Source organism: Neolamprologus multifasciatus, chromosome 20, assembly GCF_963576455.1.
Source record: "Neolamprologus multifasciatus chromosome 20, fNeoMul1.2, whole genome shotgun sequence".
Classification (NCBI taxonomy): Eukaryota; Metazoa; Chordata; class Actinopteri; order Cichliformes; family Cichlidae; genus Neolamprologus; species Neolamprologus multifasciatus.
The window spans coordinates 5,290,432-5,317,809 of NC_140458.1; the positions used below are offsets into that span (position 1 = coordinate 5,290,432).

At 40.1% G+C, this 27,378-nt stretch overlaps 1 protein-coding gene across 1 annotated transcript; it reads left to right on the forward strand.

Moving 5' to 3' along the window:
• Positions 1 to 316: 316 nt before the first annotated feature.
• On the forward strand, positions 317 to 26,121 carry marchf9 (membrane-associated ring finger (C3HC4) 9). Its single transcript, XM_085146196.1, has 4 exons — positions 317 to 2,168; positions 18,406 to 18,561; positions 21,203 to 21,395; positions 24,784 to 26,121. The coding sequence occupies exons 1-4, from the start codon at positions 1,809 to 1,811 to the stop codon at positions 25,113 to 25,115; spliced, it is 1,041 nt and encodes a 346-aa protein (XP_085002322.1). The 5' UTR covers positions 317 to 1,808; the 3' UTR covers positions 25,116 to 26,121.
• The last annotated feature ends 1,257 nt before the right edge of the window (positions 26,122 to 27,378 follow it).

Genomic DNA, 27,378 nt, shown 5'->3' on the forward strand with positions numbered 1-27,378 from the left:
TCAATGCATAATCAATAAATATTTGAAAGCATGTTTCTTAATGTGTTAATGTTTTCTTAAAAATGCAGAGTGCAAATATGAAAAGTGTCCACTGGTGTTAGGGTTACCTAAAACAAAGATACAAATTACTCTAAACAAGTAACCAAACACCTTCGTTACATCCTGCACCTCCTTTAAACTGAGTTTTTCTTCCAAGCTGCTTATTTAAAAAGCTTCCTCGGAACTTGTAGGGTTAACCTTTGCTAGAGTTTTAGTCCGGTGTCACGAGCAGAGGGGTCCTGGTGCGGGTTTGTACTTCGCGGGCTCCCGGCGCATGTGGCCGCAGCGCGCACGTCAGCAGAGGGAGATCAGCACCCTGGACAGCGGCGCCTGGTCAATAATAAAGCAGCCAGAGCTCCTTCCCTGCCCAGCCGCTGGGAGCACGGGGAGAGGCGTTTCAACCATCGGGAAACGGACGGATGTCTGGAGGAAAAGCAGCGACGTGTTTACGGGATGACAGTCTTTTATTTTTTTCCGCCTTTCTCCCTGTTCCGGAAGTAGCTGCTGCGTTGGTTCAATCTCCAAGCCGACCATTTCGAGGAGGAAAATCAGCGCCAGCAGTATCATCACCACCATCTATCTGATCCAATAATCAATGCCATTACTGCCGTGTAATTGCTGTCGGAAACGAAGACATCTTCACGCGTCTTCCCCGTCTCTCTCTAATTAGAAAAATCGCGGGGTCCCTTTATTATTCTGCCTCTCTCTGGCATTTCAGCGTTGCCTCCCGTGTTCTGGGCTTGCAATGAAATGCTGATGGACATCGAGCGAAGATGGGAAGCACGGGGCTTTCGGGTGTTTTTGTGCTGCCGTGTTTCCAGCTAGGCTGCTGAGAGAGAGGGGGGAAAGAGAGACGGAAAGAAGAAATGCAAATGCACAGGATTGTGTTTTTGATGTCGACGTGGATTGTCGGGGTGAATGGCACGGATTCTTCGTGGATCAAGCCGGGGTTTTACAAAAAGGAGATGAAATAGAGAGAAAAGGGAGAAAAAAGGGGGGACCATGATCTGACGCTTGGGATGCTACAGTGAGAGGGACAAAAAAAAAGACATTATAATCACATCCAGATCAAACTTCCATTTCATCTTCCGCACCCTAATTTTTCTTCTTTTCTATTTTTATTGGATTATGATTCTTGACAAGAGTCTCAGATGTGGCTGTGTGGATGGCATGTCGTTGTATTTTACATCCCATCGTCTATTTCCTGACTCTGTGTTGCTCTCTCCTCCACTCGTCCACTCTCTCGCGGTCTTCTGCTTCGGGTAGCAAAAAACATGTAGGCTGTTTTTTTCTTTCTTTCTTTCTTTCGTTCTTTCTTTCTTTGCCGCGAGTCTCGGTGCGTGTGGAAAACAACACCAAACAAAGCGAAACAACACCAACAATAACAAAAGGTGTATTTGAGAGCGCAGGAAAATGGACCGTGGAAATCAAAAACCGTGCAAGTTGTAATGTTTTCTGGGGTGCGGTGGAAGACGCAGATAGACGGCGTTTGCTGAGTTGTTTGAGTAATGAATATTGAAAGAGTGTGTCGGCCAGCTGAAAGGGAAAATCTTTCATCCGCATTGGCTTAGACACACATGCCATCAGTGGGGCGAGAGCCTTTATCTCCTCTCTGGATTTTCCAATTAGCAGTTGTGGCATCGTAGAACATACTACAGTAACCATGAGCATATCGGATGTATGAATAATAATAATAGTAATAATAATAACAGTATCAGAGGGAGAGGAGGGGAGACAAAAACACTTAATTTATTTATTTCGGATTCTTTATGTGGCCAAACATGTTTAAGTATCGAATCCGCATGTTTTTTAATGAACTGAAAGTCCTGGTGTTTATGCGATCCGATTCAAGACAGTCCAGCTCAGACACAGATAGACGGTCCAACACCAACACCAACACCACTATGCGAGGTCTGGGGATGGGCGGCTGCGGCTGGCCGCCTTTCGTCGACTGCCATTCCCGGGACGACGAGGAGGAGTACTACGGCAGCGACCCGCGGCCCCGGAGCCTGGCGTTTGAGGAGAAGGAGCCCAAGCTGCAAGTGGGCCTGGACGCCGTGTCCCTGGCCAGCACCGCCAGCAGCCTGCGGACCCCCCAGTGCCGGATCTGCTTCCAAGGCCCAGAGCAGGTAGCAAAAAAAAAACAGAGTGAGGTTCCTGATGCCGATGCCACGTCCTACGTGGACGGCGGGCGGGCAGGCAGCGTGTTTGTTTCACATTTCACACTGCTGTGAATGAGCCTTTGTGGGGCTGTGGAGAGCTATTTCACCATGCATGAATTGTTCCAGATCAGGAGGGGATTTAGGAAGTTGCTCCTTTTTTTCCAAGTGTAATCTGCCATTTTGATATATGTATGTATGTATATATATATATATATATATATATATATATATATATATATATATATATATATATATATATATATATATATATTACCATCCTGTCCTACATTTGTGTCTCTCCCACCCACCTTCCCCTCCAATACATCCTTTGGAAAAAGATAATCTAAGATGAGGCCAAATCTTTTTTTTTTTAAGTTTTATTTTTATAGTCTAAAAATCCCAAATTCGCCTCAAGACATTTTTACAGTCTGTGCATCCAAGCACACTGTCAGTCCTCCCAGCTTCAAATTAAAGACGACTATTGTCCTTCTTCTCCCCCCCCCCTTTTTTTTGGGGGGGGGGGATGATTGCTCAGTGATCTGGTTATCTAAATAACACTGTTTTCATAAGTAAGCTAATCAGAAAGGCAGCAGTTCCCACACATCTGAAATCCGGCCAGCATAGCAACAAAGAAAGTTAGCCAATTAGGCCTGCAGGATGACAAACAGAGTGAGAGGCACTGAATATGCATGAGTCACAATCATTTTGTAAATGTAAATCAACTGTCCCCCGTCCGCATGTGTCACAGAACACGATGATCAACTATTGATCTTGTGATGATCACAGTTCCTGGTCAGACAATGATGTCGGCTGTGATGAATTTGTCACACGTTTTCTATTATTGCTTCTATTTTTCTCCTCCTACTTTCCAGTTCTTGAGCCCAAACAAAACAATAAGTAGTGCGTAGCTTTGGTCTGTGGCCAAATGTTGGTCTCACCAGATGTGTGGAAACCTGTGCCGGCTGGATCAGCAGGTAGTCCCGAAGTCTGAGATAATTAGAAACCCTGTAAATCCTGTAGGAGCACAGATGGATATTACCATTTAGTCACTTCCCTAAGATAGGCGTATAGTGTTATTACAGCCCATGTGCTAATTTATGACATCTGCCTGAGAGTTTGTATTGTGAGAGCCACAGGACTGAGTATAAATCACTTCAGCCTTGTTTTGGATACAAGGCAATTTGATGTTACAGACAGGGATCGACCCCAGGTTGTTGTCTTGCCCACTCAAACATCTTCCTTTAATAAAAGGTTCATGTTTTGGGCTCTGGGCTCTCCGGCAAGGTGACTCATCGTGCAGCATGGCTCTGAGCTGCCTCTTTTAGCTCCAGACAAAGAGCAAGCAAACAAAGCACTGAGGGAAAACCCTGAACTACACTACTACATCAGCTCCTCATGCTCATATTTGCTTTTATTTTGCCTCCACAGCACTCAGCTTTCTACTCAAAGGGAAAGTGCCTCATACCTCCATGGGTGCAAGGCGTGTGCGTGGGGGGGGAAGCTCACGTTTGCCATTTCATTGTTATTTCATTATTCAAACAGGTCACAACAGGGGCCGGGGATCATGTCGCTGTCAGCGGGCCAATTACCTACAGACATAATCACCTTCCTCTGTGGGTTGCATTGAGCACGAATCCTTATTAACTGTCTGTCAAAGGCGTCAGCGGGCGCCGCGGTACAGTCGCTCAGCCACTGACTCCACTTAACGCAGTCTGGATTCACAAAAGTCGTCGCAAAAGGGCTTGCAGGGAATTACTGGCTTGTTGGCGTAAGAGGAGGTGGTGGAGGTGGGTGTTGGTAATCACCCCGGCCTGCCCTTTACTCTGGTAGTGCTCGGCGGCGTGTTTCCACAGGCACACTCAGTCAGGAGCTCAGGGTGGGGGGTGGGGGGTACTTCCACACTTCCACATTTTTTTTGTCTAAAGGTTGCAGCTGAGGAGGAAGACCATTTTCTTAGTCATGAAGTGACACACCAAATTAACACCTTCGTGCTCTGTGAAGTGGCCCCGAGGTACAAATGCATGACAGCTCATCCGAGCAGGAGGAGTGTGTGCTTGTGTGGGTGTATTTGTGTGTGTAGCAGGCTGCCTTTATGTTTGTTGGCCCTCTTGTTGTTATGAGGGTAAATCTAGCTAAGTATTAGTGTTAACAAATCCCATGAAAACAAAAACAATCAGCTCATCTGAATTAAAATCATTGTCTGTTTTTCTTAAATGTTTTGCACTCTAGAGCGCCGCTGTTGCTCGTTAAAATCTTAAATGTTCAAAGTTAATGACAAATGAAGTCCAAAAACACTCTCCAGACACACGTCTCATCTGACGCCTACTTTGGCAGGAGGTAATCTGGCCGCTGTTGTGGTTTGGTTACGTTTAGGCACAAAGATGACCTGGTTTTTGGAAGAGAAAGGCTGTGGTCGAGGTTAATATTATAAATAAACTACCACACATTTCCTTATTTTCCATCAGGCGTATGCGGCTGCTTATACTCAATTCAGACAGTTTGTTTCTACCTTTCACTCTCTGTGATGTGAGCAATATTGCTAATATGAACCTGAACTTGGGCAGTCAATCAGAAGAAGGCTGGCTTAAAGGAAGAGGACCTTAAAGACATCACAGCCCAGGAAACATGCTTGTGTGGGGCCCACTGTGGGTGAACTGGGTGGTTGTGCAGGCAGAGTTAAACCCACACCTACCCCACACAGGCCCAGAATGGGTGTACCCACACAGGGCCCACAGCATGGGTTTTCTGTGGCCTGCCCACTGTGGGCTACGAGGGAAGAGGCTGTACTGAGGTCCAGTATGAGATAAATAAGGATTATTCTGAACTGTGAATCATGCTAAGCTACCCTAAATGTAATGCTTATGGAGCTATAATTGAGCATTATCCACCTTAAAGTCAATGACAGATTAATGTCTTAGTTCTGGATGGATGTTCTGGGTGGATGGATGTTCTGGGTGGATGGATGGATGTTCTGGGTGGATGGATGGATGGATGTTCTGGGTGGATGGATGGATGGATGGATGGATGGATGGATGGATGTTCTGGGTGTTCTGGATGTTCTGGGTGGATGGATGGATGGATGGATGGATGGATGGATGGATGTTCTGGGTGTTCTGGATGTTCTGGGTGGATGGATGGATGGATGTTCTGGGTGGATGGATGTTCTGGATGTTCTGGGTGGATGGATGGATGTTCTGGATGTTCTGGGTGGATGGATGGATGGATGGATGGATGTTCTGGGTGGATGGATGGATGGATGGATGTTCTGGGTGGATGGATGGATGGATGGATGGATGTTCTGGGTGTTCTGGATGTTCTGGGTGGATGGATGGATGGATGGATGTTCTGGGTGTTCTGGATGTTCTGGGTGGATGGATGGATGGATGGATGTTCTGGGTGTTCTGGATGTTCTGGGTGGATGGATGGATGGATGTTCTGGATGTTCTGGGTGGATGGATGGATGGATGGATGGATGGATGTTCTGGATGTTCTGGATGTTCTGGGTGGATGGATGGATGGATGTTCTGGATGTTCTGGGTGGATGGATGGATGGATGGATGGATGTTCTGGGTGGATGGATGTTCTGGATGTTCTGGATGTTCTGGGTGGATGGATGGATGGATGGATGGATCGATTGCCACATTAATCTAAATCTAGGTTGCACTTTAAAAGAACAGTTCATGCCCCAAATTAAATGTACACATGTCCCCTCTGGCCTTCAGTGATGTTTATCCATCTCATTTATTTTGGTGTAGGTTGCCCAGTTTTGGAGATATCAGCTGTAGAGATATCTGGCTTAGCCTTTAATATAAATGTACTAAATGGCACCAGCCTTGTGATGCTCAAGGGCTAAAAACATGCATTTGAAAATCTGTGCTTCTGTGCCTCTTTTAAAAAAACATCCTAGTTAAGTGTAGTTTAGAATATGCTGTGTAAAAACAGGGAGGTGTAATATGCTAAAGCTTAAGCTTACACCTCTTTTTGGCAATAATTTGTAGTCTTGCCATTTAATTCAGTTCTTCGCTGTCATTTATTTACATTTATGGGCATTTTATTTGTTGTCGCTGCTCGTCTGAACTATTTTCTACATACCAGAGGAAGTAGACAGCTGGCTAAGGTGAGGGGGGCCGCCATTAATATTTATATCCTGTCTCGCACATGCACGACCCTCTCGTCGCAGGTAGATGGAAGATTCAGTCTGCTTGGTGGGTGTAGATCTGTAGAAACATACATAAAACCAAACAGAACGAGATTTGTGGATTTTTGTTTTTTAATACCGGGGACCTTAGAGACATTACGGCTGAGTTTTTCATTTTTATTTTGTAATTTTTTCATTTTCCATGCTTTGAGCAGCACAATGCGAGTGCCATTTAGTTCCATTATATTGAAAAAAGGCAGGTATCTAGTTCAGCAGACGGAAAATAGTAGGTTTGTGGACTGTTTTGAGTAACGGGGTCGTGCTTTCTGGAAAAAGACATTAGTGCTGCGTTTTCCCGTTTTTATTATTATTAGTTATAGTAGCATTATTAGTAATAGTAGCAGCACTTTGAGCACCACAAGCCAAGAGCCAGTAGCTTCATTACAATAAAAAAGAATAGACATCTACACCAGCATCTGCAAAACTGAGCAAGTCCCGCCAAAATAAAAGAGATGCACAAACAGCACTAACAGAGGGGAAACATTTAAATGTAAAATTTTGATGGTAAATGATCTTTTTACCCCTTTAAAATGAATTTCTCTTAAACTATTTATTTGCTGGAGGCTGTTGCGCAGCACAAACCGATTCAGCGTCTTTTTCTTTTACAGATGACAGAAAACGCAATAAAGTGCCGTTTTATTGGGCGCACATTCTCGCAACAAAATAAGAAGCTACAGCTGCTCTGGTGTCGTCATCTTAAAGTGGTTTAAGCTGTTTGAATCGTGAGATATGGCGCTTTTCATATCAGGTGTGGACAGGTTGTCAAGTTTGATCCTTTAAAAACATAAATCTGGCAAATTTTCAGTGAAGGAGTTCATGAGCCGCACTGTTGTGGTGGGTGACATGTTCCCTTATTACCATGAACACACAGTTTATTCTGAATCAGTGCCACACACACCTCCTGTCCTAAATACTCGCTAGAGCACCTCATTTGTATTAATCCACTGCTGAAATAGTCCATAAGAAACGGATTATTTCTTACTGTTGACGTAAGTTTTACGTAAAACTACAGCGCCCACGTGTTTGAAATAATACCGAGCTTTGTATTTTTAAAAAGAAACAACGTATTTTGGGATCCATTTCTAATTATTTATGTCACGGATTCAGTGCCACAGACAGGTGTTAGTGCTTTGGTTCTTTTGACTATGACAGCACATGGCAGTGCTTTAGAGTCGGCGTCTTTGTGTGCTCAAGCATAGTCTATCAATACATGTTCTGTTTATTTATTTTGGTGTGAGTTCATCCTGCTGGTCCAGATGTGACCTTTTATGTCTTGTTCGGTGTTTTTTACACTATGTGCTGCCTTCAGGTGCAGGGGGCTGACTCACAAAAGCAAAAATACCTTCAAATAGAAAGCAGGCTTTTCCAAATAACATAGGGTGTTCAGTACAAAACTATTAATGTAAAAACATATCTCATTAAACTACCTTAACAGCTTATTATTAGTGACATTATCTGTGATGACCCTGGAACCAATTATAGTGATTTTATTTGGATGTTTTTGTTTTTACATGCAGTTGTTTATTCCCCTTAAAATCAGTTATGTGTTTATTCATTATTAGACTTCTGCGCGTGACAAACATCCTTTGCAGCCTCACTTTGGTTTCTCCAAACTAAATTCACTCATCTATGTCCTCTGACCCTTGGCAATATTTGCGAACATTAAGCGAGTTTGAGTGTTGAACCTGATTTTGGGCTGAATTCAGGTGACACTTCAGGTGACTCAAACAACACCATCCTTCGATTAAAAAGTATGGTTTCTGATTCTTCAGTGTTTGAGGGGCCTCATAAAATGAGTCACTTTCTCCTTTAGGCAAAAGTTGCGATCGTTACCTGTATCGCAGTTTCTGCTAAAACATCCCTGAGGGAAAGGTCTGAAATGATAATCAGAGCTTTTAAAGGTCTTTGTTTTTAGTTTGCTCTAGTTGATCATGACATTAACTTTCTCCGTCCGGCCTCGTAGCGCAGACACACACAAAGACTCAACGACGGCTTTGACATTTTACAAATGTTTGCTTTCATATTGTTTTTCTTTTATTTAGCTCCTTGTATATTTCTGACCTTCTCTGCGTTATCTTTATAATGTCAGCAGCCAAGTTATTTTAAAGTTTATGAGTGGCATGTGGCTCATCTGCCGAACTCAATCTTTATGCAGCGGGACACTTTTATTATAAGTGGGAAGGTCAAACGAGCCAGATGGGGAAACGACAGAGTGCAGACGAACAGAAATAAAAAAAATGAAGTGTTATTTGTATAAGCGCAGCTCTCTGGTGCATAAAACCTGTAGTGATGAAACAGGTAGTACTCTGCCAAGTCTGTGAACAGATTCATGTTTCTGAGTCACCGTTTGGAAATGAAAGATTTTTATTAAGTTTACACACAAAAATGAACCTTCTTTATGGGCAGCACAAACAAAAAGAAAGAGAAAATGACTAAATACTACTTTATCAGTTTAGTGAGTGAAATATTTTAGAAAAAATATTTTTTTCCAGAGAAAAAAAAACACAAATTTTGTCATCTAGGTGCCAGAAATTCAAATTCCTCATCAATACTCGACTGTTTTTTGGTTTTTGTGCTTCCTACCAGCTCCCGTGAACAGTCGTTAACATGAAAGAGCTGAAAATGCAGAAGTATGTTGCAAGACATCAAATGTTACCACTTTGGTGTCTCATAGGGTGTTACAGCTTTGCCTCCAATTTTAAATCCAAGGATTTTATATCAACATGATCTAACTTCTTTTTTTCAGTTTGTAGGGTTTAAAGTTTGAGTTTTGATTTTGATTTTTAGGGGAAAAAAATAAATCCAGGTAAATTTCACTGTCTAAACTTTCAGGCACTGATGCCAAAGGATACCTGGGATGAGAATACATTGAAAAGACATTTCTACTGGGCCTTACTGACCAGTACTTTGTCAAAACACACTCACTGGGCCAAACCTGTTGTAGTTTGTCTGTAAGTGTAAAGCCTGAAGCCAAGAAAGATGGATTCTCACTTAGTTGTGATCTCATAATTCAAAATGTTACGAGGCTCTGTTTTGCAGGGTAGCGTCTCACTCGTAGTGTTTGTACATGTGGCTGAAATATCATCTGTCTTGTTTGGGAGTCATTGTTAACTGGTCTTTTGTGCTCTCTTGGGTCTCAGGTCATGTTTTCGACCTGTGTTAAGTGTTTGAACCTTCAGTCAAAGGCACATTTCAGCTCAAAACATTTAATTGTAATTAAATTTTTTAAATGAAAATATTAATTGATTTCAGTTTTAACTTGATACAGATACACAATCCTGTCCAAACAATGCATCAAATAAAAAAATTAAGAGATAGTTGCACTCAGTAAAATCAGTGATAGCCTACCATGAATGATCAGCTTGCTTTAGCATAGCTTAGTGACGCACTAAGCTTTGAAGTAAGAGAAAGACAAAATTCACATATAAGTCAAAACTGTACTAGTTAACACATTAAATGCCATTTGATATCTCTCACTTTGGTTTTAATAGGAGTTATTAACCCTTTAAGACCTACCATAGAACCAAGTCCGCCAGAGCTTACTTTATATTTTTACATGCTGTAGTGCCATTTTTGGGAGCATTTTAAGTTGCTATACATCAATACAACCATTACAGCCTAGATTTTAATAATATGTATGAATTAAGTGCATAGTGATTACATAAATTGCAAAAAAAGTGCAATAAACTACAAAAAAATTGAAAATCGTTTTTGTTTTTTTAACATATATTTCTAGTTAGAGAAATTTAAGAGGCTTATCCCTCAAAACTGTAAATACAAAAAAGTTGCACAAAATAGTTTCCCACCACAGGAAATTTATTTTGAGTGCCTTCATAGTTTTATTTTTGAAATACACCAATTTTGCAGGAAAAACGAAAATAAATATTATGATGCAAATTTGCAAAAAAGCAGCATATGCATCAAAATAAACTATTTCCAGCAGTGCAATATGAGTCCTAAGCATTCCAGAAACGACACAGAAAGTCATAAAGTCAAACATAACCTTTAAAAAAATCAGTATAGGCTCATTGAGGCAATGTAGTAAAAAACTACATTTCCGCGAAAATGACGTCACTTCCGGTTCCGGCCAGGTCATGGCGGACATGCGATAGTTCGAGCTGACAATCCAATGTAGAAAGTGTTATGAACAGCTGATCGGATCGGCAAAGCGTGTTTCTGGAATATTATGTTTATGTTGCTGCAAGTGCTTTTTATGCAGTTTTTGCAAAGCTATATGTGGAAGGAAACCGTGACCGAGGACAAGCTGATGGCATAAGATGTAAGTACAACTCCTCCGGTTTCATATGCAAAAAAAATTATTGCGCTAGCTCACGTGGTTGCAGAGCTACCGGGATTTAAAAATAGTTACGCAAAACAGAGTGTGCAGCTCCGACCGGTTTTAAAGGGTTAATGTTCCTTAACTAAATGTGGAACCCCACCCACCCTCTGAATGTAGTCGTATTTAATCAGGAGATAAAACTGTTGAAGGATGCTTATTATATTAATTTCCAGCTCCGTGTTAGGCTAAAGTAGCTCGTGTATGATTCACAGTTGAAAATAATCCTTGTTTATCTTATGTTGGGTCTTGGTGACTCAGTTAATCCTCTGTCTTAAACAAGCTGTTTTAGCTCCTCCCTCTTTAGGCCAGCTTTCTTTTGATTGGTTCCTTAACAGAAGATTTGAACAGCTTCTGTATAAATTTTGAATTTTGACTGCAATAAAGGCCATTTTTGCAAAAACCCTCTTTAGGATTCAATGCAAACTTTCTCCACAAGGTGGCAGCAATTTACCAGCAAGTTTCAGTATCATTGTTTTACACCAGACAGCTTTTGTCTTGTCTGAAATTCTGGTGGTTGATGGCTTCTTAGAGTAGTGGTTTATATATTTCCTTGGCAATTTAAAGATTGTTGGTTTAGATCCTGTTAAAAGGCCCTATTATACCTCGCAAACGGCACCGTATGACACTACTGACAGCAAATTGAAGCCACATCCACTGTTGCAAGCTGCCATTTGTGTTGGTCTTGCATCTCTTGATTTGTGTGACCTCAAGTGTTGTGCTGCTGTTGCCACAGCTGGATTGAAGGCATAAGTGCGTGATTGTGATGGTTTTTACTACCGTACAGAAAACTTTGTTGAAAAAAAACACTTTTCCACTTCCCAACTGGGAATATCACTTCCCACTCTGACCAGTCTTTCTGAGAAGGCCTAAAAGTAGCAACTCTGATCTTCGGGCTGTGATAATGAGCCATCTGAATGTGATGGTAATGTTGGGGTGTGTCATGTTGGACTTGCAACAGATTGGACACTCCACCATCTAGTGGTTCAAAGTGGTATTACGTTAGAGTACAGCCCAGCACTACCTCAGCTTCAGTTAATATCTCTCCATTCTTGGCCAAAACGCCACAGTTGATGTTTCTTCACATGCCGTCGATAGTTTCAGTTAATTTTGAAGGTGTTTTTTGTTGTTTACTTTTAGAACTATCTGCGCTCTGATATTCTGTCATACAGAGCCAAGAGAGCCAAGAGTAGATGAGCCCATGTCTTATATTTCGGTCCATCGATCTGACAGTAGGTGTGTTTGGTGTTTTCCGGCTTTGTTTGTGTTCACTCTGAGGTGTAGTTTGTTGTGAGGTTAAACTCAGAGTTTTTGTGAATCGGCGTCAGGCTTCAGTGGCTCCTCTCTCCTTCACCTGGCTGCCCTTGAAGCCTCACCGCTCCCCGCTGCAGTTGCAGAGTGCTAACATGGCCCTTCACCAACTGGGCCCCGGATCAAGCTGTGCCCATTCATTGATTTACTAATGATTCACAGTGATACTCCCCCCTCACCATCTCCATCTCTGCTGCCTTTCCTTCAGTCGAGGCACACGCGCTAGATGAAAACGTGCCATTGAATGCTGAGTTGCCTGACAAAATGGATGTTTGATGATGAACGGTGGTGACAGCCTGAACGCGCTCATCCTTAATGTGGTGAGCATGCCAACAGGCTTCAGGTGCTGCTGCGGTGCTGAAGAGACAGTTGGTCCATAAGCCACTCAAGCCTGCATCTTATGGACTCTATGAATATCATTAGGAGGTGAAGGGATGGGCAGAAAAGTGTCAGTTTTATTTTTGCTGACAGGAGAAGAGTGTGACTTTTGGGGGGAATTATTATTATTATTATTTTATTTTATTTCAGCCTTCCAACGGTTTGAAATAAACTGTGGCTTTGGGGGAAGTCTGCTTTCACTCACCAGGAGGCTTTATTTCAAATCCCCCTGCTGAAACACAACATTTAATTTGCATGAAAGGAAAGGAGAGTTTATTAAGGTCCCCTTTTAATTTAGAGGAAAAAGAGAAAAAGCTGAGCGCTCAGTGAATTTCTTGCTTCATAAGTAAGTTGTTTCATTACACGCTGAAATCTTGCTTTTGTGGTGAGCATAAATGAAAATGTGCACAGCAGAGAGAAAAGAAATGGTATGGTGTAACTAAGTCCATTTTTAAATCACGTATTTTTTTTATTTTACACAATGGCTACAAAAATAAACACTGGGATGAAAAGAAAAGCAACATATTGCTCCTTATGTTCAACAAACAGCGATATGCATTCTCAAAAAGGGAAAAAAGGACAAACAGAGACAAACTCAATTCAATAAATGCAACAACAAATAACGCACAGCTGAAAAGAAATAACTGTAAGGACTGACTTCTGGTTAGACAAACATCCCCTACAAAAACATTTTTTAAAGTCGCCAAACCTTTTTGATCACCTTGTTTTCCAGGAAGATGTTGCTAACGTATTTTAAGGAAATGTGTTCATGAAAAGCACTATTTATCTGTCGGGTTTTGGTTCTTTTACAAATTATATATATATATATATATATATATATATATATATATATATATATATATATATATATATATATATATATATATATATATAGTTTGAAAAACAGAGAACACAAAGGACTTACAAAATAATAATTTGGAAAAAAATCAAACAGATTCCAGATTTGAAAAAATCCAAAATAACGTGAGTTCTCTTTCAACAATTTTTTAAAAAAATATGTTGAGGTTTGGACTGCTGGTTGCGCAAAACATCCATCTATAATTCAGGTTAGGGTGGAGCCTATCCTAGCCGTCAGTGAGTAAGAGGCGGGGACTGGTCGTCTGTGTATTTGCTTGGTTGATTGGTTGGTTGGTCCTCCCACAAAACCAGGATTTGGGCATCCAGCTTATGTCCCTAAAACTTCACCTGATCTTGATTTTAACACCATGAGGTTGCCTGGCAACCACCTATCCACAGGCTAAAATGATCTGTTTTGAGCATTTATTTAGCACCTTATAAAAGAATAGTTTCGTTCCATTACAGTAACGTATATTTTATTTTCAAAAACCTTCAGTTACAGCATACATGATAAATTAAGATGCAATCAGCCAGCTAACTGCCTAGCTGCAGGCTAGAATGACCTGTTTTTTTTCCTTTATGAACCTACACCCCCTCATGCAACCATGTTAAGATCTTAATTTCACAACCAACTGCACAAACAGGCGTAACAAACTGTAGCTTGGGCGTGTACTAGTTAACGTGACAAATGCCTTTCAACAGTTCATGTGCAGGGTTAATGCTGTGTAGAGGAACATTTATATCTAAATAACACAATTTTCCATAAATCTAACAAGTACATTTTAGTGCCTAAACCTGAGGCACTGGTGCCGAAGGACGCCTGTAATGAAAACGTGTTGAAATAACAATTTTAACTGAGACCTTGTGGAGAAGTAGTTCCCCGTATGTGGCCTCAAGTGCAAAGCTTAAAGGCTAGAAAGATGTATCCTCTCAAGACTGAGATCTCATCAATGTGCCAGAACTATTTCGAAACTGTGGTAATGGCTCACTAGGGGTGTTTGATGTCAATCTAGGACATTCTTAAACTTTTCTCTCCCAAAAAGAACCTCACACCCCAGAATTTTCAGCATTTTCAGTTGATATTTTAAATTTCTGTTCGCTTAACAAGATCACATTTTTTCATTTTAGTTTCACTTAATGTTTCTACTGGTTGTTTCACATCCTGCCTACACCTGAGACCAACACACAGTTTGAGTTTTTTCAACGAAATAATCTACAGTTTCAGAAAATAACAACTTAATCTTAAGAATGACTATTAACACTCCTGAACTACAGAAGCCAATTTTGCACATTTCCAAATTCATATTTTCATTCTTGATCTCTAGTAAGGGAGCTTTGCATGATTCACTTTTTTCATTTATTTTATATTTACTATATTTAAAAAGAAGAAAATAAATGACTGTACTTTGCTCCTCTTAAACAGAAACCTCTGAAAACATGTTTATTTTCCTTTGTACTCGTGGGGTGGTGGGCATGTAAAACGCTCACAATATGCTATTTTTGTGGTGCACTTCATTTTCTGTATCTTTATCATCATGGTTCATGCATAAAATCGGGCTGTTATTGATGTATGATTCATGCACGAGGGTGATTCATCATTCATTCACTATAATAAAGATAATAACGTGCACGCTACTCTTTCCAAGTTTGCTTTTCCTATAGTAAACTGAAGTGAGAAGCACGGGCCTGGAAAACAAAGGTGCACCTATTTTAAGTCTGGGTTAGAATGGTCTCTTCTGTTCTATCAGCAGTAAAGTTTACCACTATTAAACCTGAGACAAGCAGCCTCTATATTCTCATCGCTCTTCATACCTGTGTGGAGAAAGATGTACAACAGAGGCACCTTTGTCTGTTCTTAGTAATATAATTAATGATGAAATTTGTTCATCTAAACAGATAACGACGTTTATTTTTTACATCACTGTTGACCAAACTGACAGTTAAATGTTGGGTTGTGCTGTTAAAACATGAGAAATGGTTCTGGTGGAATAATAGCAGTGAGTACATGTTTAGACCTTGAACTGGCGTCACTGTCGCTTGTGGTGGCTGGTCAGACTTCAGGCAAAGTCATCGTAAAAAAAATAAAAATAATAAATTATGTAACCTCAGCTTAAGAGGAGTGAGTTATCCTGACCTGTTTGAAAAGACAATTTATGTGAATTTAATATGTTGCACCAATGTCAAAGAATGCTGTTTAACAACCCCCTTTAGGAAAAGAACAATGATTACATGACGTGATGTGGTTAGAGACACTGGTTTTATTAATGCTCATTCGCAAACAGTTTCTTATTGATATAGTAGACTTTATGTTCTTGCTCTAAACTAGTGATTGAGCCCATGAAGTCTTCAATAAAGTGTTTATTGAGGCCACAGAGACATTAGAGAAGCCAATGTTGCCCCTTGGAATCCATTAAGAAAAATGCAGGCTTAAGGCAATTCTCTGGTTGCATCACCTTTCAGATCTTCTGTACTGTTTATGTTCTTTGGACTTTGCATTGCTAATGAGTTCCTTACATAGAAAAATCATTAATTCATCCATTTTCTGCTGCTTATACGGTTCTGAGTTGCGGGGGCAGCTGTCTGAGCAGAGATGCCCCGACTTCCCCCTCTGCAACCACCACCTCCAGCTCTTCCAGGAGGACAGTCAGGAATTCCCAAACCAGCCGAGAGATGTAATCTCTCCATCGTGTCCTGGGTCTGCCCGAGGCACAAAACACCTCGCCTGGGAGGTGCCCAAGAGGCATCCTAATCAGATGCCCAAACCATCTCAGCTGGCTCCTTTTGATGTGAAGGAGTAGCAGCTCAACAATGAGTCCCTCCCAAATGGCCGAGATCCTCACTCTGTCTCTAAGGCTTAGCCCAGACACCCTTCAGAGGAAACTCATTTCCACCACTTGCATCCACAGTCTTGTTCTTGTTGGCTTGTTTGAAGGTGGCAGACCCTCCACCGCACAGATGGTTCAGACTGGACACAATCACTCCAAATCCTTATAAAAACATCACACAACCATGTAACCTCCTCCAACTTGTGTATCGATTAGGACAAACGGTTAATTTGCGTTGAATAGATTAGTTCAGTGAAGCGTTTGTGTGTGGAGGGGGGGTTTCTAGCATGTGGCCTACGTAGCTCTGGGCTATGCACGCCTTCTTTGTTTCCTGACTGTTATTCCTAAAAGCCCACCCTGATATAGAAAGCTAAAACCGTCCTCGGCTTTCATGTGTGACATGAGTCATAAAGACACGTTTTCATTTTATACGGAGATGATTCATGCGACTCTATCAAGATTTTAATTTTCCCTTCAAACAAACCAAAAATTAGCTGATGGGATGAATAATAATCACAAACTGATGGTTTGGTGTTTTTAACTTACACATGAACAGTTTATCCAACTACACACACATAAAACCTTGTTGGCACTTTAAATGTAAATATATATAGATAGATAGATAGATAGATAGATAGATAGATAGATAGATATTCATTGAAATGTATTAATTCATTCATAAACACAAAGCTAAAACAGGTAATGTACAACTTTAGGAGAGAATGGTACATTTTTTCCTTAATTATACTGTGGACCTATTCAAATACAGTCTCTTTATGTAATTTAAATATTTATCTATTTATAAATATATAAAAACTTCAACTTGAGTTGAAATGTCACTCAGCTTTTCCGAAATCACAGCAAAGCAAGTTTGAAAAAAAGTGTTTCTTTGTTGCCATTTTCTTTGTTTGAACTTTTTAATATATTATATATTTAATATTGTTGACGACATACCAATCATCTCTTCCCGCACCACAACATATGAGTCAATGTGCGAAATCCTCCTCCGTCCAAACAATAACCACAAACATTAGAATTATTATTTTTTTAACGTCCAGACTGTTTTGCGTGGGCTCCAGCAATCTGTAGCGCTCGCTGTGTCACTGGAATATTTGAATATTTGATTGAAGGGATGAGTATTTGTTTGCTATTCGTTTTTCAGTTTCACTTCTAACGTGCACGTTTCTGAAATAAAAGATAAGAAATACTTTATACAGTGTTTGTGACATACATGTATTCTAGAGAGCACTGTTAAAATTAATGTGCTTAAATGTTTTAAGTGTAGTAAATTTACATTTATTTATAGTTTATCTGTTGTAGATAAAAACAAATATTCAAAGCATATTATCCAAACAACTCACTGTGGAGGTTTCCAACTTTGAAGTCATGAATTTATGAATTCATAAAAACTGGGCAACCCTGAGATTAAAGTAAGGAAGTTAAGAGAAAAATATTATTTATTTATTTATTTGATTGTAACTTGTGCATTTATAAGGAAAACAATTCCAAGTGGAACTCTAATGGTTGTCCTTTGTCTGTATTATATATAGTACATATATAGTTTTGATGGTGGATCCTCATATTAAACAGATCAGACTTTAGGCTGTTTTTTCTACTCTTGGCTCTCTATGATGTCAAAGAGAGTCATCACAGACATGGAAGCCCCGCCCACTTTGTGTTTAAAGCTTTTGTTTACCAGGATCAGCCAGTCAGAAGAAAGCTGGCTTAAAGGAGGAGCTAACACAGCTTGTTTTAAACAGATGGTAAATGGTAAATGGCCTGTATTTGTATAGCGCTTTACTCAGTCCCTAAGGACCCCAAAGCGCTTTACACTACATTCAGTCATCCACCCATTCACACACACATTCACACACTGGTGATGCCACAGCTGCCCTGGGGCGCACTGACAGAGGCGAGGTGAACTGAGGGCCTGCACTGAAGCCCAGTGTAAGACAAATAAGGATGACTTTGAACAGTGAATCATGCAAAGCTACACTAGTCCAGAATTTAAGTGTGGAGCCAGAAAGGAGCAGAATGTTGCAAATTAATGAGGAAAGTTGCGGTTGTTGGCAAAGGAAATCTCTTCACTTTGCAGTTTTGGATAATCTTCATTGCGCCAAAGCTGCACTGCAGTTTGTTTGGCTTTAAATGTATTTTTTTTCTTGTTTTTAACTCCTCCCCCAAGCTTCACCTCCACGTCTTTGCTCTATATAATCTCAAATAGCTTTAATAGGTACACAGCTGTGCTGAATAAGATGAGAAAACATTTTGATGTATTTATTTCTTCGTGTCCTGCAGGGCGAGCTGTTGAGCCCCTGCCGCTGTGACGGCTCTGTGCGCTGCACCCATCAGCCCTGCCTCATCCGCTGGATCAGCGAGAGAGGCTCCTGGAGCTGCGAGCTCTGCTACTTCAAGTACCAGGTCCTCGCCATCAGCACCAAGAACCCACTGCAGGTAAACACGAGGGGAGTCTGCAGCACAAACACGGTGAAGTCTGGGGGAAAAAACAAAGCCTCACACCCCTTGCTGTGATTATTACTGTTGCACAATTTGATCTAAAAACACTGATAGTGAGTCTGTCCAGATGACTCACAGTGACTGCACAAACAAACCAGCACAGCGTGGCTCTGTCCAACGTGCTTTTTGACTAAGATTCAAAGTATTGGATAAACAGCCACATAAACAAGACGATGATGGCGTGTGAATATGGAAATGATGACAAAATGCTCTCTCCTCTCTGAGGTGCTAGCTCCTAAAACACATGGGCGATGGAGGCAGGAAGATTTAATGACGTGGAAAGAGGAGCTGCTGCTGTCAGCTAACCTTTCATAATAAAATATACAAACGCTGCTGCAGCAGACCCAACACTCTTTTGCCTGAACAAATCTCTCAGCCGTCGCTGTGGTGTGAGGACTGTTTGCCATATTGTGCTGACACATTTTCCCTCTGCGTCACTGTCCGTCTGCCCTCCTTTTCAGAGGCAGCCAATCGCTCTAAAACCTATTGAAAAGATGCCATGTGTGTGTTGGTGTGTGTGTTAACTTGTCAAATGTGAGGATTTTTCTCTCTCTGGTGAGATGTAATGTAGAAGATTGGTGCAGTGTGACTAAGTATGCACAACTTGCAGGTACTCTTGCATGTCCACGCTGTGCCGCTTTATTCTGACACTCCGATGTTAGGAATGTTGCACTTTCAGCTTCACAAGACTTAATAGACTTAAACTGCTTTGTAAACAGATTACAGGGGAAATCGTGTGATAACGCTAAGGCTCTGTGTGTTTTTGTTTTGGTCCCTCTGCTCGTTCTTTTCATGTTTGTGCTTTCTTGGTTTCCCCAGTGTTTCCTTGTTTTTGTCTTCCTCTGATCTTCTTCCCTTGTCTTTATTGTTTCTGCTTCCTGTTTTGTTATGTTTTGGTAATTGCTTTTCCTCGGCTGTCTCCTGTGCATTTACTTCCTGTGTCTGTGGCTTTTCTCCTTTGTGATGGTCTGCCCTGTCTTTATTGTTTCCACTTGTGTCTTGTCGTGTGTTTGTGTGTCTGTGTGTGTGGTCCTGGTTTCCCCTCTCTTCCTGTTGAGTTGTCCTTTCTTTGTTTCTTTGCATCTCAGTTGAGTTTAGTCTTCTGGGTTCTTTCTTCTTCTTCTTCCTCTTTTATTATTTTATTTCCTTTTTGTGACCTAATACTTGGTGTCCTCCATTTAGGTCTTATATCCAGCAACCCATTTAACAGATAAGCTTTAAAGCTATAATTTCTTTTAACAGCAGTAAGTACTTCTGCAAGAGTGTTGGGACATATAATTTCAAAAAGGAGGCAAACTATTAATTTATTAAAAGTGTATAGCCACAGAAGGAATATAAACGCACCAGTTAAGACTCTAAATTAGTGTGAGGGTGATCTTTATTAAATTTATTAACCTCTGCTATCTATTGAATCTGTTAATCTTATAACCCATGAATTTAGAGTGCACACGAAGAAAAGGACCTAAACGCAGGACACAGGAGGCAAAATTTAAATAATTAAACTCTTTAATGACTTAGCAGCGGTCGCAAAAAAGGGCAAATAAGACTTGGAAAGGAAAAGCAAAGGTCGATAAAATGAGTAAAAAAGTCATAGGTGAAGACGAACACGATGAACCACAGAAACAGAAAAAAGGAGAGTTCTGGATTGTAGAAAAAGCCGAACTTGTGAAAAAATGACAGCAAACACGTGAAGTAAAGCTTAGAGGGAGTGAAGACAAAAATAAATGCTTATAAATTCATAGATGACGAACTTAAACGAGTGCTTATAGTTTTTATTCATTTATTTATTTAGTTTTACATCTAATTAAAACCTGTTGACTTAGTTTTTCCTTATTCCTGTATAAATATATATATACTGTTACTGTGGTGAATATTAGTTTTTCAGATAATGGGGTCTGTTGGCATATTTCTACAGTTCTGCTGCGAGCACACACATGACACCCATCTAATGTTCAAACCTTTTGTTTGTGAGGGGCAGCCAATCACAGGCAGGTTTGTTTAAAGGGAAAGGAAGGGAACAAATCGTATTTTGTTTCGGACAGAATGTGATTTGGGGGGATTAACAGGGATTATTTTGATCTTTGAATCATGTAAATCTATTCTATTAGAGTCAGAGATATAAATTCAGTTCAATTCACTTTTATTTATATAGCACCAAATCAAAACAAGAGTTGCCTCAAGGAACTTTATATCGTAATGTAAAGACTCTACAATAATACAAAGAAAACCCCAACAGACCTGCTTTAGCGACAGTGGGAAGGAAAAACTCTGTTTTAACAGGAAGAAACCTCCTGCAGAACCAGGCTCAGGGAGGAGCGGCCATCTAACTTCAGTTAGTCTCTGTATTGGGTTTAGCTTTGGCTAGTTTTAGTTTACTTTCTGTGTGGGTTTTAATTTAATTTTTATGTTTTCACATCATTGTTGTTCACACCTAGGTTTGACATTTAGTTAATCATATAGTTATAAAAGCCTTTATTCTGAGTGCAGGAGTATGTTTACACTGTTCCTCTGGTACTTTTGTTCCTGTAAATGACCTGATTTCCCCCCCACCACTGATTTAAAGTGTTTTCTCCTTCAGTGGCAGGCCATCTCTCTGACCGTCATTGAGAAGGTGCAGATAGCAGCCATTATTCTGGGTTCCCTGTTCCTCATCGCCAGTATTTCCTGGCTCATCTGGTCCTCCCTCAGCCCCTCAGCCAAGTGGCAACGTCAGGACCTGCTCTTCCAAATCTGCTACGGCATGTACGGCTTCATGGATATCGTCTGCATAGGTAAAACGACAAAGAGACACAAGACTGACACACAAACATAAGATGCTTTCATAAGTGAACGTTTGGGACGTGATATAGTTGTTCTGTCATGTAGCACACAGCAGGAAACAGTCAGCCTCAGATGTGTTTGCACTACTGGAAATTATTTAGGTGAAGAAGCTGCAGGAGGCTGCACGCATGACACCAAAGAAATCGGGTCATTACTCAAAAAAGTCATGCATTACACATATTCTTTACTTTTTTAAAAGCAATGCATTATTTTACTCGTTATATCAATTTTTGTTACTTCACAGCAGCTGTGTGATTGCCAGAAAAGAATAAAACACCAACATTTTAATCTGCACACATAACTGTTTGAATCCCTCTTAAAAAGGACATTGTCAAGATTAGAGCATGGGAGGACCCAAATGATGACTAAGGAAGCAAAAAGTAAAAATAAAACAAAAAAAAACTACAACACAAAGTAAGAAGGTCGATGCATGAGATAGGAAGCACAGGTGCAGGGAAAGATGGACCTGAGAGGTAAACGGATGATCGTAACTTACACAAAGAGCTGATAGTAGAACAAAACACAGATTAAGGGGCATAGAAACAAGGAAGAGGAAAGAAAGAAAACCTACAACAGGAAGTAACCAAAATAAAATGACTAACACTGATCGGTGAACCCAGAATGCAGGATGACATGGAGAAACGCAAAAGTAACATAAGAAAAACAACAAATATTACAACGACCATGACAAACATAGGAAGTCTTTCTGAGGATTTCAAACACTCGTTCATGGCTAGCTTTGTGCCAGCATCATAGACTGTGTATAAAAGATGGCAGCATCTTGCTTATGCAAGTGCTTGTAGAGGTTTGATTTGTTCTCAGCAGATTCGGGACATCTTGGTAGTCTGATCACAGCTGATCTCAGTATCGACAGATGAGCCAGGAGATGAGGACTCTGTGTGACCACAAGGGTCACAGCGAGTGGGTGTGCACTGTTAAGTTTAGTTAGGTGAGAAAAAGGGGAATTCGAGCCATAAAGAAAATTGCTACAGGCTAAATGGGCAGCGAAGCAACAAATTGAAAAGAGGGTGTCCACTGACCCCGAGACCCTCTGCGATCCAGGCCCTTCAGGGATTTAGAAAAACTCCTTCTGGACATAAAGCTGTGTGATCTGTCTAAACTATTATATAGAACATGTGAACATTAGTGTCATTTCAGTGTTCGGTGAATCTGGTTAAATTTTTTTTTAAAAAGAAGACTTTTGACATGCTCTAATTTTGCCAGCCACCTATCCCACATGTTATGTCTTTATCACAGAGATTAAATTTATTGAAATTATGGTATATTCATGATACCGATGCTCAAATAATGCTAAACAAAATTAATATTTAAGGTAGTCTTAGATTTAGATCGTGACACTTGGAGTGGATGTAACATTTATTTCGTTGTACACTGTAAAAAAAAAAAAAAAAAAGTAAAAGTATTTTACTGTGTATTTTACAGTTTTCTACTGTTTTTCTAGAATATCATTAAATTTACATAAATAAACTGTGATTTTACATTTCAAATGTAAATTAACGTAAAATCACTGTAAATGTAATAAAACATAATTTTCTCGTTTTTTAAATGTATCTGTCTGTACATATGCATATTTAGATTGTTAACATACTTTCACAAATGTATCATAATTTCACAAATATTTGTCCGTTATTTGAAAGATTGAACTGTTAAATTCAAATGTGATGTTATGGAAAAATATATAAAATGATTCTTATAAACTTTTTTTACATCACATAATTATTATTATTATTGTTATGTAGGGCGATCGTGGCTCAAGAGTTGGCAGTTCGCCTTGTAATCAGAAGGTTGCCGGTTTGAGCCCCGGCTTGGACACTTCACCTACTGGTGATGGCCGGAGGGGAATTATAAAGTGGAATTGTAAAGCGCTTTGAGGGTCCCAAAAAGCGCTATATGAATGCAACCCATTATTATTTAAACCAATTGTTAACCATATATTTCTGTACATTTAAGTATTATTATTCATATTGACCTTGTTTATAGGTAATTTCATTGTTTAATCACGTTACAATGTTCCTAATTTAATATTCAAAAGCACTTGAAATAACTGAAAGTTATTTTCTGTTATTTTCTGGTATTATTTTGGCGCCCCAGCTGCCAGAATATTACTGTTTCTTTAGGATTTGTTTTTTTTACGGTGTAGTTTTTAATCCTGTTTTTTTCCTGATCAAAGCGGCATTTAAATTCCTCTTTTAAGTTTGTCAGAAGGTTCAATAAACACTCCAGTTTCAAAAGAATTAGAATTTTATGCCAATTATTAAATGGTTCAGGCTTTACGCAGTTAAGAGAGTTTACATGTGTTTTTCAGCACTACGAATATTGTGTGGATTAACGACGACAGCTCAAAAACACTGTTAAATTGAATGAATTTAAAAAGTGTCAAATTTCAACCCATCCCTATGTACTTCAAGGGGTTGTAACTCTGAAAATATTCATAGTATGAAGGTGAAATTTTCCTTAAACATTTTATATTGTTGGTTGATTAAGATGAGGTTGAATGATCCTTATTAAGAGGGAGCATATTCAATTTGTCCAACTAAGATAAATATATAATATTAAGAGTGTAAGGTCAGATTTAGTGGCTTTCTGATGCACTCTGTCATTATAGTCCATTATTGGTAAGTTGATAAAGGTTACAAACCGGCTAATGTCCAATTCTCACACCCTACCTCCATCTGGTAAGTCCTAGAAAAGTTCAAGGTTGGGAATTGACTCCGTTTTTGGAGCCAGCCTCAGTGCAGGTGTGAAAATGTCACACAGGAGTCGTCGACTGCAGGAGCTGAAAACATGAAAAGATGTAGATCGAAGGCTTAGGCTGCATTATGCAACATCAAGACGAGCAAAGAAAAACAGGATGCACGGTGCAATGACAAAAATATTAATAAACATAAGTTGGATTATGCAAGGACAAACTAGCGCGGGGATGAAAGCTTGTATTCAGCTCACATTTCTCTGGCTTTTAAGTTCATGCACAATTACAACACTAAGCAGGCAGATGGTGCATAGGTAGGAGATAACAACTACACTAAAAGCCAAACAAATTTTTGATGATGTTGCAGACTACAAGAGACTGTTTTTGGGGGGGTTTGGAGCGACTGGCTTGATTGTTCTTGTGTAACTGCGAGCTGCCCGCCTAAGACAACAGTGAGAACAGATGGCATCAGATATCTGTACTGTGATTACTGCCAACTGTCTATTCTCAACCACAGATGAGATGGAAATATTTTACCTGTGGTGCTAATGCAGCTCCAGGCTGCCTTTCATGAAATATCTCCTGCCTCCATGCACTGTCCTTCACCTTCTGCTTTCTTCCCCACCCAGGCCTAATCATCCACGAGGGATCGTCGGTGTATCGAATCTTCAAGCGATGGCAGGCTGTCAATCAGCAGTGGAAAGTACTGAACTATGAGAAATCGAAGGACTTGGGCGACCCGGTGAGTTCGAGCAGTAAGACAGGCGCTCGAGGCTCTCGCGGTAACCCTCACGGTCTGGCCAGCAGCAGCAGCGGGCGACCGAGCAGGAGGCTAAGAACTATTCTGAACCACCACTGTGGATACACCATCTTGCACATCCTGAGCCAGCTGAGGCCCAACGACCCGCGGATCAGCGCTGCCGCCAACCGGGAGGTGGTGATGAGGGTCACCACCGTATGAGCGGCACGACAGGATGAGACTCCGTCTTTTGTGTCCCGATGTAAATGACAGGAGGGACTTGATGTTGAATACTAAAGACTAAGTAACAGGAGCCCCGTGAGGAGCTGAGTGATGCCCGGAGCATCAACAGACAGCACACACGAGGGTTTCTCCTCTTGTTTCATACAACAAAAGAAAGCCAGATGCTCCTTTTCAATAATTAAAGAACTGATGAAAATACAGGATTAAAAAGCATTAAAAGACATCAAACGTGAAACATGTGAACAGGCTTTACAAACCTGATCCAAGATGACGAGATGTTTTTTCCAGTTCAATATCAGGATGCACAGAAGCATTTTTTTTCTTTGTTTTTAATCCTCTTGGTTTGATTTGTATCTCTTCTTCTTCTTCTTCTTGTGTTTTTTTTTTTTTACTCACTTTGATTTTGTACGGATGTATGATTTTAGAGGAAATCATGTAACTCCATACATGCCAAGCATTTCCAGACAGCTATGTATCATGATCTTAAAAAAATTTCTACAAGCTAAACCGATGCTGGTAAACAGACCGAAAACTGAAACTAAACAAACATGTGGGCTCCACAGAGGTGACAACAGGACAATAAGTCATAATGAGTAAAAAAAAAAAAGAAAAATAAAAAAAAAGAAACAAAAAATTTAAAAAAAAAATAAAGAAATCAGTAAGATTTCAGTTACACTTTTAACCTTTCTGCAATAAAGATACGTATGTACATTTCACAGGGAATTTTGCATGGGTATATAATTTTATTCTTGATCACATTACATAAGCACATGACAAAATTTGCTCTATTTCGAATGGTGCTTGCCAAAATAAACACTTAAACATCCAATTTCATTGCACCAACTTTTTGTCAGCAGGACAAATGGCAGTGTGTTACAGCTCTTTCAGCTAAAATACAGTTTGTTGCTGCTGTGTGCTGATTCAAATTTGATAATAAGTTAAATCATTGGATTAAAAAAACGGGGATCGGATGATCTCTTACTTCTCAGTCTCACTCAGTCTCTTATTTACCCAACCTGTAGCGTAACGCATGGTTTGGTTGAGTGTGTCATTGTTTTTCTGGTGTGGAAATGTAGTGATGTGCTGGAAATAAAGCGGGACATCCTTCATTTAGAATTTTTTTTTAAAACTTGATTAACCCTATTTACAGGGGATCAAGTCTGTTTTATTTCTCTCTTTTTCTGTCATATATCTATATACTGTTACTATGGTGAATATTCATATTAAACATGACCAAAGTTTCAAATAATGAGGTCAGCTCATGTGCAAATAATTTCTGTGATTTAAAAGCTCACTGATCTAAACACTCATTTTCAGGATGTTTTTTCCAACTCTTGGCTCTGTATGATGTCAGAGAAAGAGAGCGTCCCTAACATGGTCATCTCAGGCCATTTAACAGGTGACCAATCAGAAGAAAGTTGGCTTAATGGAATAATTTTCAGCTTCTTCTCCTAACTTGTCCTTGCCATCAGTGAAGTAAAGGTGTGAAGGAGAATTTATCAGGGGTTAGGAAAAACCCTCTTTATCACACATTCACACTTAGAATCGACTCCTTGTTTCATGAAGGAACCAACAGTGAAAATTTCAGTTACAAAAGCTGGACATTTTAAAGGCAAAGCATCATAGAGCCCATATAATGTAATACATCTTATTTTATTTATCTTGTTTTACCTGCTTTTAGAGATGACGCAGTTTAACTCCTTCACTCCTCCTTGGTTCAGTTTAATGCGAAGCTATAAATCGAATTTTGTCTCATGCGTCACTTACCCCAGCTTCCCCAAAGTAAACACTAATTCACGAAAGGCTGCAATGCAGCAACAGATAACTAATGCAAAGTGAACCTTAAATGCATTTTGATCAATGAATGTAGATCATCATGTGGATTTGGAGAATTTATATAAATCATAGTGTTGTGGTCTCCTAACAAGTGATGAATAGACTTATGCATCACCTTTAGCTGAGCACTCACAGCTAAATTCACCGGTCTTCTGATTGGTAGCCCCACAACGAGCAAACGATCCCCAGTTTGATTCTGGGAGGAGACACAAATCCCCTGGTGGTTGTGTCATGAAGGGCATCTGGTGTAAAAATCTGCCAAATCAAACATGCGGAGCGACCCGCTGCGGTGACCTCTGGTGAATAAGGGAGCAGCCCAAAGTAGCTCGGCTATTTAAATCTGTGAGCTCCGTGCGAGGCGGCTCGTCGATAAGCAGCAGATTTTGTTCCAGCAGTGTGATTTTCA